The 12,811-nt window shown below is 39.7% G+C and overlaps 2 protein-coding genes across 3 annotated transcripts; one reads left to right on the top strand and one right to left on the bottom strand.

Moving 5' to 3' along the window:
- The first annotated feature begins 5,675 nt into the window (after positions 1 to 5,675).
- Positions 5,676 to 7,354, top strand: snapc5 (small nuclear RNA activating complex, polypeptide 5). 2 transcript variants are annotated; one of them, XM_086207811.1, is made up of 5 exons: positions 5,676 to 5,825; positions 5,912 to 5,981; positions 6,328 to 6,455; positions 6,546 to 6,626; positions 6,764 to 7,354. In XM_086207811.1, the coding sequence occupies exons 3-5, from the start codon at positions 6,366 to 6,368 to the stop codon at positions 6,956 to 6,958; spliced, it is 366 nt and encodes a 121-aa protein (XP_086063937.1). In that variant the 5' UTR covers positions 5,676 to 5,825; positions 5,912 to 5,981; positions 6,328 to 6,365; the 3' UTR covers positions 6,959 to 7,354. The 2 variants fall into 2 exon arrangements, with proteins under 2 accessions (XP_086063937.1, XP_086063936.1); XM_086207810.1 differs by lacking the exon at positions 5,912 to 5,981.
- On the bottom strand, positions 7,289 to 12,588 carry zwilch (zwilch kinetochore protein). Its single transcript, XM_086207809.1, has 18 exons — positions 12,377 to 12,588; positions 12,210 to 12,252; positions 12,024 to 12,116; positions 11,472 to 11,608; positions 11,162 to 11,352; positions 10,980 to 11,059; positions 10,754 to 10,909; positions 10,339 to 10,410; positions 10,156 to 10,249; positions 10,014 to 10,069; positions 9,818 to 9,920; positions 9,649 to 9,728; positions 9,337 to 9,493; positions 9,180 to 9,208; positions 8,962 to 9,098; positions 8,771 to 8,866; positions 8,464 to 8,579; positions 7,289 to 8,387 (listed from the first exon to the last, which is right to left on the bottom strand). Exons 1-18 carry the CDS (start codon positions 12,424 to 12,426, stop codon positions 8,299 to 8,301), a joined length of 1,779 nt encoding a protein of 592 aa, XP_086063935.1. The 5' UTR covers positions 12,427 to 12,588; the 3' UTR covers positions 7,289 to 8,298.
- Between the last annotated feature and the right edge of the window lie 223 nt (positions 12,589 to 12,811).

Here is a 12,811-nt window from a genome sequence, read left to right as displayed (position 1 = left end):
CTCAATTCATGTCACAGGAAGAGAATGATTTCAAATCAGAATGTGGGACAAACATTTTTGTCCAGGAACACAAGTGCTTCGCATGCTGATTATCAGAGTTTGCTCGCTCAGGCTTTAGCTACACTCGCTTGACAAATGAGAGCAGCATCATAGCTATGGTGGGCACCTAGCTATACACTTACACACACACACACACACACACACACACACACACACACACACACACACACACACGCTCAAGTGTTGATAGACAAAAACCACACCGTGAGACATACCACAGGGCTGTGGTTAATCTGGTGATTAACACTATTATCAATCATACTGTGTGATCCAGTGACAGCGGGCCCACTGGGACTAAGGAGCTGACTGATTGAGCGTGCTTAAATGTTCATTATCCAAAGAATGAAGGTAATGCAGACAATTTTACATCCTTTACATGTTGCTGACTTCTACTCAGTTGCATAATACGTACAGGGTATGACTGCCTTTGAGCATGGATTTCACTACATAACGGAGCATTTTTACATAGATCTATATCAGCACACAAAAGCACGTATTCTGATTTTCTGACTCTTCGTACGTGATGATTACAATGTAAGCACTGTATTACAGTTGTCACAGTTTGTGTGTGTGCCAAAAATCATGAATGTGTGGGAGCTCAGGACAGGAAATGTAAAGGCTGAGGTAGTTCCTTGGAAACAAAGGCTCAAGAGTCACATGAGCCTTTCCTTTCATAGGCGCCAGTGGCTCCCGTACACATTACTGTAATTTTTCAGAGAGAACTTCCTGGATCGGCCACGCCCACCTTTCCCTTTACCTTTTATAGATGACCTGACTTATGACACATCACAACAACAAATGATATTAACTAAAACAAAGAGTTTTCCCTGTTAATCTATCTGTAATCCTTCCCACCTTTGTTAAAAAAATCTAACTTGACTTGATTCCTGTGCCAAAAAATACATCATCATTTGTCTAGACCTGTATTTTCATCCTTTTGTTCCTCCCCTTTTTCCCTGTGGATACACTTTCATCTGTCAGACTGTGATTTGATTCATTCAGAGTCTCCCTTCAGTCAGAAATGTGTTCTCTTCTTCTTCTCACAGCTCAACGTTTGAGCTTCACTCTGTAGAATGACATGTGTGCACAGTTTTACACTGGAAGACTGTTTTCACATTCATTGATGAAAGTGTACATCTTCTCTGTGCTCAGAGAAAATCAGATTTTAAGAGGCGCTCCTAGTAGCAGGATTTGTGGCATCACAAATATTATGGAAGCTAATCCTGGTCTAAAATTCATCATACATACATTTCTAACGAGGAGCATGGATTAATTGAGTTTTAAAGCTATACAGCACCACCGTTTAGGCGGCTACTTATGGTTAGCCCTCTGTTAGCTTGACAGTTGATAAATCATATATATGTATGTAAAGTAATGCTGCAGCTCTTACAAACTTTCAAATATTTGCAGACTGAACAGATTAAACCACAACAGTAAAAAGAGTCATTTCTCTGGGTTTTTGTGATGGTCAAAACAATTCATCTTCCATTTTACAGCTAAAACCTCTGTAGTGGATCAGCTGGTATCATGTTCCAAACTATAGTTTTAAAAGTTTTAACATAATTGCGTTGCACAAACAATGTCAGACACCCAATGTAGTGTTTGTTGAGGATTGTTAAATACATTAATGCATGCATGGATGGGGCACATGTTGCACATGCCCCAAGCATTTAGACTTCATCAACACAAAAAAAAAAATCTCACCGACTTTCTGAGAAAAAAGCAACGTCTATAGCAAGGCTCTGTCATAGCTGTGCCTTGAGGAAGCCTTGATCAGGTTTTCCCATGATTTACCTGTGACCCACCGACCCAACTGACTCCACAAACCCTTCACCACTCTCTTACAATTTTAGCTCTCAAGGTATCACTTTACAATCTGTATCATTATCTTCTCTCTCTCTCTCCGTCTTTCATCCCTCCACTATTCCAACGCTCTAACCCTTGTTTTACTGGCCCGACTGCGCTGTTCAAAGGTCAACTCCCCCCTTCTCTCTGCATCCCCCGCCTCCCTTCCTCCTCTCCCTTTTAGGAGGCCCCTCTTCCAACACGCCCAGCACTGCATTCCACAGACTGTGGGAGCACCTTCAAACACTGCACAAGCATAGCAGACTGCCACTCACGGCGGCATGCGGGGTGACTGAGCCCTGGTCTCAGCTGCCACCAAGCCTCAGCTCGGGTCTCGATCCCTGCCAAGATAGCTTTGATTGGGAAGAAATTGCAATGTAGCAGCAACAGAGACTGTGTGATGACAAGGAGAAAGCAACTGTAGCTCTAAAGGAGCAAAGTGATAACTGTGCAGCATTAGCCACCTCCAAGCTGCTGAAATCAACTCCGAGTGAAACCGTCGTGCCACAGTGGGGCCTCTCATGTCTAGGCTGAGACGCTGGCAGCTGCAATAGTGGGGCGCAGGCCTCAGAGCACCTTTTCGTCTGACCCCCAAATCCTTAAGGTCTCTACCACACTGACACCCAGCTCCAGTTTCAGCCTCCCAAGCTCCTCTGTGCTCAGCTCTCAAAACAATAATGTTCTTGTACACAGTCACACACACCACAACATGGCAAATGTACAGTGCTGTAATGAACACTCAATAAATCCATTAGCTGACCAACACATGCATTCCAATCTTGAGTATTTCCCTAAAGGAACCGAAGCACTAAAGGTTAAAGGCTAGAGGTACATATATCTTTGACCTTCTCCACTACAAAGGACATGTGAAATCTTTGAAAAACCTGGTAGGTGCTTTGATTTGAATTACTAAAACGAAAATATCTAGTTAATACCTAAATACGATATTTTGAAGAAACATTGGTTTCCTAAGAGGCACACCTCAATCAAATGCTGTTGCACTGTAGTAGGTTATACTGAGTGGACTTACTTTATTTTGTGAACCTAAAATCATGTAAATCATTTAAATACCATGTAAAATAGCACTTCACTACATTCTACAACAATTCAACAGCAGCACACACTGGACACCCACTTGTCATTTCCCTCGGTGCTGCTGTCATCTCATCTGGTTCAGGGACGGTATTTCTGTGTTGTGCCAAATAGCTGCTGCATTTCACCTTAAGTATAGACAAGATAGATCATTACAACAAGTTATGGGCCCAATTAAGATACTAGAGCATTTCACATATGAGGCACATGATGTCTAAATAACACAGTGGCGTTCAGAGTCATAGACTGGATGGCCATTAAGGACATAAGCACAAATGGCATGAGGGTAAGTGAGCTACATCCCATTCTGATAAAATATTAAATAGCATATGAGTGTATTGTAATTGTATGGGTCTAAATAGGGCAGCAGAATTTTGAAAACAGACCTGATTATTATTTTGACTGATATTGCCAGTGCAGTATGATTAGCAACATAACAGGGAATGTTAATTTGTAAATCATTCATCCATTCAAATGTTTATGTTGTGGTTTTATTGGGATATGCATCAAAAAAAGATATTTTCTTAAGTCTCTAAGTACAACAAGATGTGCAGTCGACCTGACATTCCTGCAGAACAACAATATCTAATTTAAAATGCTATGTCAATTCACAATTGGCCTTTAACAAATAATCGCACCCGGCCACATTGAAATTTTGATGAAATCTGAATTAATTATGCAGCCCTAGGTTTAACTTTGCATGTATAATTAAATAAAATTTGGGATTTTTGACACAATATCTTAAAAAAAAATCACCTGTCCGTAGTTCAAGTTATATGACCAAATATCTCGATAAGACTACAGATTTCATCACATAATAATGAGTGGTTCTATTGAATTCATTGTCCAAAACTGCCCACTGTTCAAAGCCCACCTGATTTAGGACACACTGATGAGAGGTCTCTGTGGCTGGCCCTCATGTGTTGGTCCCCAGTCCTGCTGTGTTCTGTGACTATCAATGCACACATCTGGAAGGACTTAGTCAAGGAATCCTATAAAGACCCTAATGGGCTCTTCTAACATTTTTGGTGACTGATTAAGAGCCGTTTCAGATCTTGTTCACATCAATGAGGACCATCTGTAATCTATTTTCACCGAATTCTCTATCTAGCAGCGTTACTAGCACTTAGTGTAATGAAGGATTTAGGGGATACCTGCTGACTGTATGTTTGTTTAAGGTGGGGGCTAGTGGGCTATTTGCCAGCCACTGGTGTTAAGGTGTCACTGACATTTAGTTTTGCTAATGACTAAATAAAACTACCATTTGAGGTCAGGCAACATGAAAGGCACATTTTCACACCTTGCATATGACACGTAGCATACAGTCTGCTGAGGTAGCGTTAGCTAGCAGCCCTCGCTTTTAAGGCCTATTTGGCTTCCAATTGTGTGACCCTTATGTTTTATGAGAGGGGCTAACACCATGAACTACATTTGTTACAAATTAGGCTTTCCAATGCCGTAAAATTGACACCTGCCACTTCAAACCTTTCATAGGAAACGAGGACGGGCGTTGATAACCAAGCTGAAATAAATTGCTGCTTAATTGCAATGAGCGAAATCCGCCTGGTCAACCTGATTGAAGTGAGTAATACAGCTAGCGTTGACTTAGCTAAGATTCGCTTACAACCACACAGGAAATATTTTCAATACACATTGTCTAGTAGTTTAGACAACACAAGTCTCTTACCTTATAAAACTCAGTTCACAGTTATTTAGTTTCTCCCTGGTGAAATTTAGGTTGTAATTTCAGTCACTCACCACAAGATGTCACTAAATACTACGAGCCGCCATCTCGAGTGATGCCTTCAAGTGTTCCTCGTAACATTGAATTTCAAAACTGAAAAGGACAGGAATTATAGTTGTGGTTTTTGTTAATCATTTAAATGCAATGTCTGAGGAATCTAGACCATGCTACAAAAGCATCATAAATAAAAGGAAATACACGTACTTCTTGTTTGCCTCTCTGACAATAGTTGGTCAAGAATGTCTTTCTTGTCTAAACAAGCAACTTCGACAACTGTCAGTTGCAGGTGCTCCATGTTGTTCCACAGACCTCCTGTCAGTCACGCATTGATTGTCAATATGAAAAGGAATGATACATTACGATTATGATCGTTTTAACAATATCAACAATCAGTTATAATAAGAAAGGGTAAATAAACAAAAAAAAAACAGTGCGATGAGGGTTTTTTTTTTTTTGGATACATAGCTTATATTAGCAGTTATGTTTAAAAAAAAATAAACCCTTGATTTGCGAATATGATACTCTGTCAAAATACTGTTATCACTGTAGCGATATAACAGATATTTTATCCCGCATAAAAAGTTACTGCTGTACAAGAACACGGGAGAATCCTTGTAATGTTACATGCAGTGGTCTCTGTTCGAAATATGATGATAATGAGAGGGAAAGGGGTGATGAGATGGTGATGATATCTAAATGCAACCCATGCAAAAACATGTTTGTCGATTCCCAAAAGAAGAATAGATGTTTATCAGTCTAAACCCGTGTGTTGCAAACGTTTGTTCAAATGTGTCAGCTAATCCTTAAAGGTTTATCAACAATGTTTTTTAATTGTATTTTTTCTTTGGAAACAGAGTAAATGGGAGATATCGCGTTCTGTTTTTCTGGAAGTATGAATTCATACTCGTAACGAGAAGTACTCCCGGATATAGCCTCATAGCAACCGGAAGTAAACTTTAGCTTCTAGCTATGTACAACAGCTAACCATCGGCTACCAACATTCAGTCACTTTCGGAGTCACATTATCTTGTGTATCAGTCCTTTCGCCGTTGATATGCAGCCGTAGGCATCACTATATACATAGGTAATGCTCTTACTCTGGTTTCCACTCTCACTTGACAGGAAATAAACCGCTATCTTTGGGTTTCTTACCGCTGTTCTGTTAAACAGTGCTCTTTGTGGCGGCCAGTTTGCTGAACATGGTATTGTACGCTGTTTTCTGTCAAGACAAACTTCAGAGGTGATGTGTACACTGTCTTCCTGCTACTAACGTGGTTTGCCTTGCATTGCATTGCCAATGAACGTTACAGTGGCTGTAAATAGATTTGGTGAACCTTTCGACTGTTAAACAAAGCCCACATAAGTACGACTGGAATGTGTTGAAGAGGCTACATTCCTGTGTTTATATTTCGCAGTTTTACTCGCGTTCTTGGGAAAACGACCTTAAAGTATAATCTCAGTTAAGTACAGGTTATAACAGAAGTATTGTGACACGTTATTATCTTTTCCAATGTGCAATCAACTTATCCTGTAAGAGTTTATGAATGTTTAAAGATATTCCTAAAAACCAGTGTCATCCCTTTCAGTTTTGAGGAATGGTCTCACTGGATCAGAACCAGTAAAGATGCACAGCCGCCTGCAGGAGCTGAAGAAGGAAGAGGAAACTCTCCTTAAAATCAAAGTCATGTTACAAGACCAGCTGAACAGGCTGAAGGTAAGACTTTGAGATATGAGTGTGTTGGACGTTGTTTTGTTTTGTTTTTTTAAATATTAGTGTTCAACGCATGAATATTCTGTGTTTTAGTTTGAAGAGGGGGCGTTAAAATCGATCATTAATGCTCAGACAGATGAAGGAGCCTCTCAATGCTCATTTCCAGAGACTGAGGTACAGTACCAGAGACCGTTACACAAAGCTCATGGTCATTGTGGCTTCACTGTATTAAAGGTCGTGTTGCATATCTAGTTTACATTGTGACTGATCCAGCTTGAATGTGTTTTCATGTTTCTGCTCCTCTTCCTCAGGTTCATATCAATGTTGACGATGAGAGTAAGATTAATTGCACCAAACTGCTACTGAATGCTGCTGTAGATTACGACATGGAAGAGGAGGAGGAAGAGGAAGAAGATGAAGAGGAGGAGGAAGAAGATGAAGAGGATGAGGAAGATGACCAGCTTGAGTTTGTGCCTGAGGAGGACGAGGAAGAAGATGATTACTGAGATTCTTCAGCTTCAGAATTTGCACCATCGTCAACCACGTGTAGATGGACATCTGTTTATTTGTTCACCTGTTTTGTACTATGACGTTTAATTTATTTGGATAGAGTGTTGTGTTGATGTGTGGTGCTAACAGTATCTTCGCATTTGACTGATTAAAGGCATGTGTCACCAGGATTTGACAAAATGTTGGAATTCATGTTTTGAGAAATACCAGACTGGAGTAAGACAGTGTTATTAGGTGCTTCTAGCTTACTAGACATGTTTGTATTTGGAGGACAATAAGCAGAACAGTTCACAAAACCAGATGTTGACATGTGTCTGTTAGCATGGAAATGTATGGCTGGGCCATATAGGAAATTAATATTAAAAGCACAAAATAAAAAGATTTGCATTATATTTGCTTTGTTTTTCCCCTTTTTAATGGTTTATTTTTAATAGCATTTTTCAGTTTTTGATATACGTGGCACTCGTGCATTTGAGAGACAAATTCATAGGTATGTGTTTTCACAATATGTTTCTCGAGGGCTGTATTGGAGCAGATGTATGCTGTCTGATGTATCTAATCTTCAGCTTTAAGCTATGGTCTGTTAGAAAGACTTCTTAATTGTGTTCTTTGAGGTGATACTGATGTTAGATAATTGTCATAACAGGCAGGGAGACCCCGTGCTCGAGCCGGGGCTCAAACCCAGAACCTTCTTACTGTGAGGCAACAGTGCTAACCACTGCACCATCATGCACCGCCCTTTGCCTATGTCATTTTTGACAAAAATATATTTTTTGCCTAAATCAACTCCTTATGATGTTATGTCTCCAGTTTTTTGTTTCCTGAAAAACTTGAAAAAATGACTTGGGGGAGTGTTTTAAGAAGGCAACGTTGCATTCTTGCTGCTGCAGACAAAGGAGCTGTCACAGTGTTCATACTCGCCAAAACTTTAGTGGATCGTGTGTGAATACAAAAACCAGGATTCATTGTTTATTGTAACAAACACTATTAAGCCTATATTTATTCATTTTAGTACAAGAGACTCATACTGTGTGGACAGACCTTTTGAATTTTCTCATTCAAATGTTGCTGTGAAACACTGTCTTCCCTCTATTTTGTGTTTTCAGTTGTTTGCCTCATTTTCAGACTGTCAATATTGACTGCCATCCTGAGCAGAAAAAAAAATCTGCATGCGATCAGAAAAACCTCAAAAGTCTGTCACAGCTTATACAGTAAGAATAACAAAAATACAGTATATGTCTGTGTCAATAAGACCCTTCTGATGTGGCTTGTTAGAGTAGGTTAATACAACTGGACCAATGATGAAAACAAACACGTCCTCTATTGCTGTTCACTTTCATGTGAAGTTGACAAGGCTGCAGCAAACCATGGTGGAGAAGAAGGCCGGATCCTCACTGTCCCCGTTTCCTGTCTCATTTGGGTAATCTAGAGATGAAACAGTTTAAGGTCACAGAAGAAGCTGTTCCTCACAGCTCTATTTGATATGGAGAACACAGCTCACCTGCTTCGAAGATGACGTGATCAACCAGCGGTCTGTCACTGAGCTGTAGGGACGTCCTGACCTCACGAGGACCATGTCCACTGGACACCTCAACGCCCCACACCACAGGATGCTCTCTGTCCAACAAACACACTGGTTGGTCACTTCTTTGTGATCACATGACAGTCAAAATACTTGTGAGAGCTCACATAAACACTGAGGTAGCTGTCAATCACTGAAACTATACTCAGAGGCAGGCATGGGCTTTTTTGACAGCAAACAATTATCTGGACATTATGACACAGTTTGCGTGCAGACACTTGCTTACTTCTGGTAGAAATGGCTGATCAGGGCGGGTTTGATCGGCAGTTTGAACTCGTGCTCCTCATCGTATGGGTTTGTTTTGTAGTGCTGCAAACATGATCTATAAAAATGGAGGAACAGAAAAAAGACAAAAAAAGATGTCATCCATGTAATGATGCACTCTCATAAATACCTGGAACTGTCAGCTTGATTTACTGGGTGAGAAGGAAGAGGCGGTCGTAGGGTAAACCCAGGAAGGTGCTGCAGGTCACTATGATTTCCAGCAGATGGTGCAATTTTCTCAGGCGGATGACTTGCTCCTGCAGATCAACCTCTGCGCTGAGGTAATAACACTGTGGAGTAAAACAATCACACTAACTGTTTTGTCAGCAGTTATTTCAGTGTAGTCGACAGTTAAATGGTTTGGAACTCACCAAATGGTTTAGAGTTGTCAATTCTTCACCTGAGAAGGAAAAAGAAATGACGTACATGAAATGTGATGGTGGGGTTTGTACTTACTAAACCATCCCAAGCCAAATATTATAGTAATACACACACAATCTGGTATCAAAGCAATATAAAAGAGGTTACCAATGAGATAGTTGATGTAATCTTTCCTCATCTTGTCCAGACCCATCTCTAGCAACATGTGGACGGGGGTGACGCCTGTGAGAGACACATGGTCGATCTGCTGGTGGTAGGACTGCAGGATGAGCTTGCTGAGAGAACTGCTGCTATCTCTGTGAATCTGGAAACCAAAACAAAATGCAACATTCACAGATTCAACCCATCATTTCTCTGTGATAACCAGTCATCAAAAAAAAAAACACACACACACAAATTTCCCTGTTTTGGGATCACTGAAGTTCTATCTATCTATCTATAAGGAGCATTGTTCCATACCCAAGGTTTAATGTCACCATATCGCAGAGCTTCAATGACTAATTTCAGACAGTCTCCGATGTCTTGATATGATTTCACACCTGTAAAAAACAACAACAAAAAATTAGAAAAAAAAACAGTTTGGTTAGGATCAATAAACTCAGTATATTTCACTGAGATTCTGACTCACTCCTTCTCATGCGAACCCACAGCTGCTCCACAAAGTCCAAATCGCCTCGCTCCAGGAGAGAGTTGAAAATGGGTGTGTCTGCCTCGCTTTTCAGCTTTGTGCTCTTTCAGAGAAGATGGAGAAGCAAGAGAGTACAAGATATACTCTGAAATAAACATACCTGAGATGCACTCGCTTTGCTCTTAGGGTATTATACCTCAGGTGATTGCGTTGATTCCTTATTCTGTAGAGTCTTTGCTGTGTTCTGAAGCTCTGACATGAAGCAGACAAAAGACAGAGCACAATCTTAGCCCTCCTGCTCCTCGTAAATCTGCAATAATTACACACAAAACAAATACCTGCTAAGTAGGCCTTGGTCAGAGTAACAGCTGACATGCTTTCCAAAGGGTCCAACCATTCAGCCTCACCAGTTCTCAAGCCATCAGCAAGTGCCTGGAACAATACAATAAATAAAAAGTTATGCACCAGAACTTGCAAATATTGCAAGGAATTGCTAAATTTGATCATTGTGAGACACAAACCTGAAGGAACTCCAGCTCCCTGTATATCTCAAACATGGGGCTCCTCATGTCTCCACTGGAAACTTTGATATTCTGTATGTGGATAATGTCAGACTCAGAATGATCAAAATTACAACACTTGTTTCTGAATTAGTTCATAAATGAAAATTCTCTTTATGTAAACAAAAGTAAGTCTTAGTAGTAGAGGGGGGTTTCAAATATCAACGCACTGCACCAGGATAAGTTTACGAATTGATTGTGATGCCACCTTTATCTCAGATTCAGGGTGAGCCAATCATTAAAAACTTGTCAGTTTTACCAGATGAATGTGAAAAAGCCATCTGCTCTGAAAGTTCAAACATCCAGATGAGGAAACAATAGCAAAACTTATTTTGTGTAGAGGGGGTTTCCATTTAAATGACTTAATGGTACTTACCAGTGTAGCTGTGGAGGACAGGGGTGGGATTTCAAGGATACTCTCCACATGACTCCACTTGAAATCCACAGTCACACTACTCTGTGACTCAATTGTGGTGTTTTCAACAACAGTGGAGCCAAATAAGCTGAAGCGGGCACTGCCTTTCATCGCCATCTGGAGGGTATAAAGTTCTAATGTGAACACTCTTACAATGACATTCAAAATAGAGTGAACAGTCACTTACTGAAGATGAGTGATGCCTTTTCTTGTGCTCTTGTTTAATCTCGTCTAAAGTTATGAGAGATTTTCTGTCCACTACTGGACCTGAAATTTAAAGTTGAAATAAAACAAATGTGATCAATATCAAAATCAGGGGAAAATGATAGACAAATTCTATTTAACTTAAAGAGAGCATCTGAGCAGTACCTTTGCATGTGACATAGTATAATTTGACACCAGATGGTTTATTGCCAGCACAGACAGTTTCAGCTCCAAACCAGGTTGTTTGAACTGGATCAGACATGTCACACCGGACCCACAGAGGGAGTAATGTAGGAGTGCTGTCCATGGCAGAAACCTTTGCATTCTGGGATAATGTGTACAAAGACAGCAACTGCCTGCACAGTAACATGAAGGAGAAAGAAATTCTTCTCAGTCACAGTATACTACATAGTTTCACTTGCAATATAATTTTACTTAATTTGGAATGTATATTTAACTTTGCAGCTTTGGTCACCTTGCTTTCATGATAGTGAGTGGCTGAGGTCCCAATTCTGTCGGACATGCACTGACATCATCATCAACAGTGTCATTATCGGCGCAGTCTGAGATCTCGGAGGTTTGCACACCATCAGGATCACTTATTTTTGGAACCTTGTGAATTTAAGAGAAAAAAATAGTGATCCAAAAGTGAGAAATAATAGGGCAAATAATTCTAAATATAAAGTTTCTATAAAAACACTCTGCAGGCATTTATTTTTTATGTAATGTAACACTTGCTTTCATGTTGGTATACAGTTACAATGCTTGTGGATACTAAGAATAAAAATCAAGGCTGGCAAATAAAATCAAAGCTGGCGGAGCCTCTTATTCCACGTTTGCATGTCAAATAGGTAATTGGTGACATATCAGATGAACTGTCAAAATGAGAATCTAAAATGAACAAATAAAAGGTGACCTTCATATGTTAAATTATTTTGGGGCATTTACTTCAATAAAATCTTTTCAGACAATGTAATAAATCAGGCACTTTGAATATTATCACCTTCAGCACAATGTTATTACTCACAACTTTTTCACAGATGAAGACTGTCTGGCCTCCACAGAACATATTCAACACCTCAATTCTGTCTCCATTCCTTTTCAAAATTTGAATATCATCCTGAAACACAAGATATATCAACTTTAAACTGCAATTTAAGTCACGTCAAGTGAGCTGAATGATTGACGTTTACGTCGCACAAAATGAAAATACCTCATATGTGCACGAATCCTTGTTTTCCTCGTCTTGAATAGATCTATAAACGTCACATCAAAAACAATTATCAGCAAGAGGTATCTGAAAACAAGCTAAAGGCTAACAAATACAGCCATCTCCCTTCCAGGCGATAATTAACGTAATACAGCAGAATGTAAACTCACCGAAGAGTATTAAAAAACTCTTTGGCACTTGATATCAACTTGGAGCCCATCCTTTAGTCATGTACGCAGTTAAATAGGAAATAACTAACTTAACTCTACAGTAGACGACTAGAGAGCAACATATCTTGCTGTTTTTGACAGTCGCGCGCTCATTCATTCTGTGACGTAATGAGGTCACAGGTCATCAGTTTAAAGTTGCAGATTTTCTATTTTTAAAAATTCCATAAATTTAATCAAATAATTCTGTTATCATTGAACATGAACTAGAAAAAAAAGAAATTGAAATAATATTTTTTTAGTAAGTAGTTCGGCGTTCTTGGTATCACTCCCCAACACGCAGTGAGAAAACTAGTTCCCACCATGGAAACCAATTGTAAAGCGATAGTGTTTGGCCTTTAAATCAATTTAATTATGTTATTTATTTTTTATCTCATA

Source organism: Aulostomus chinensis, chromosome 7 (genome assembly GCF_037954235.1).
Source record: "Aulostomus chinensis isolate RoL2024-O1b breed Wild chromosome 7, RoL_Achi_v1.0, whole genome shotgun sequence".
Lineage (NCBI taxonomy): Eukaryota > Metazoa > Chordata > Actinopteri > Syngnathiformes > Aulostomidae > Aulostomus > Aulostomus chinensis.
The sequence above is the reverse complement of the archived record's forward strand: the minus strand, read 5'-3'. Positions and strand labels throughout refer to the sequence as shown.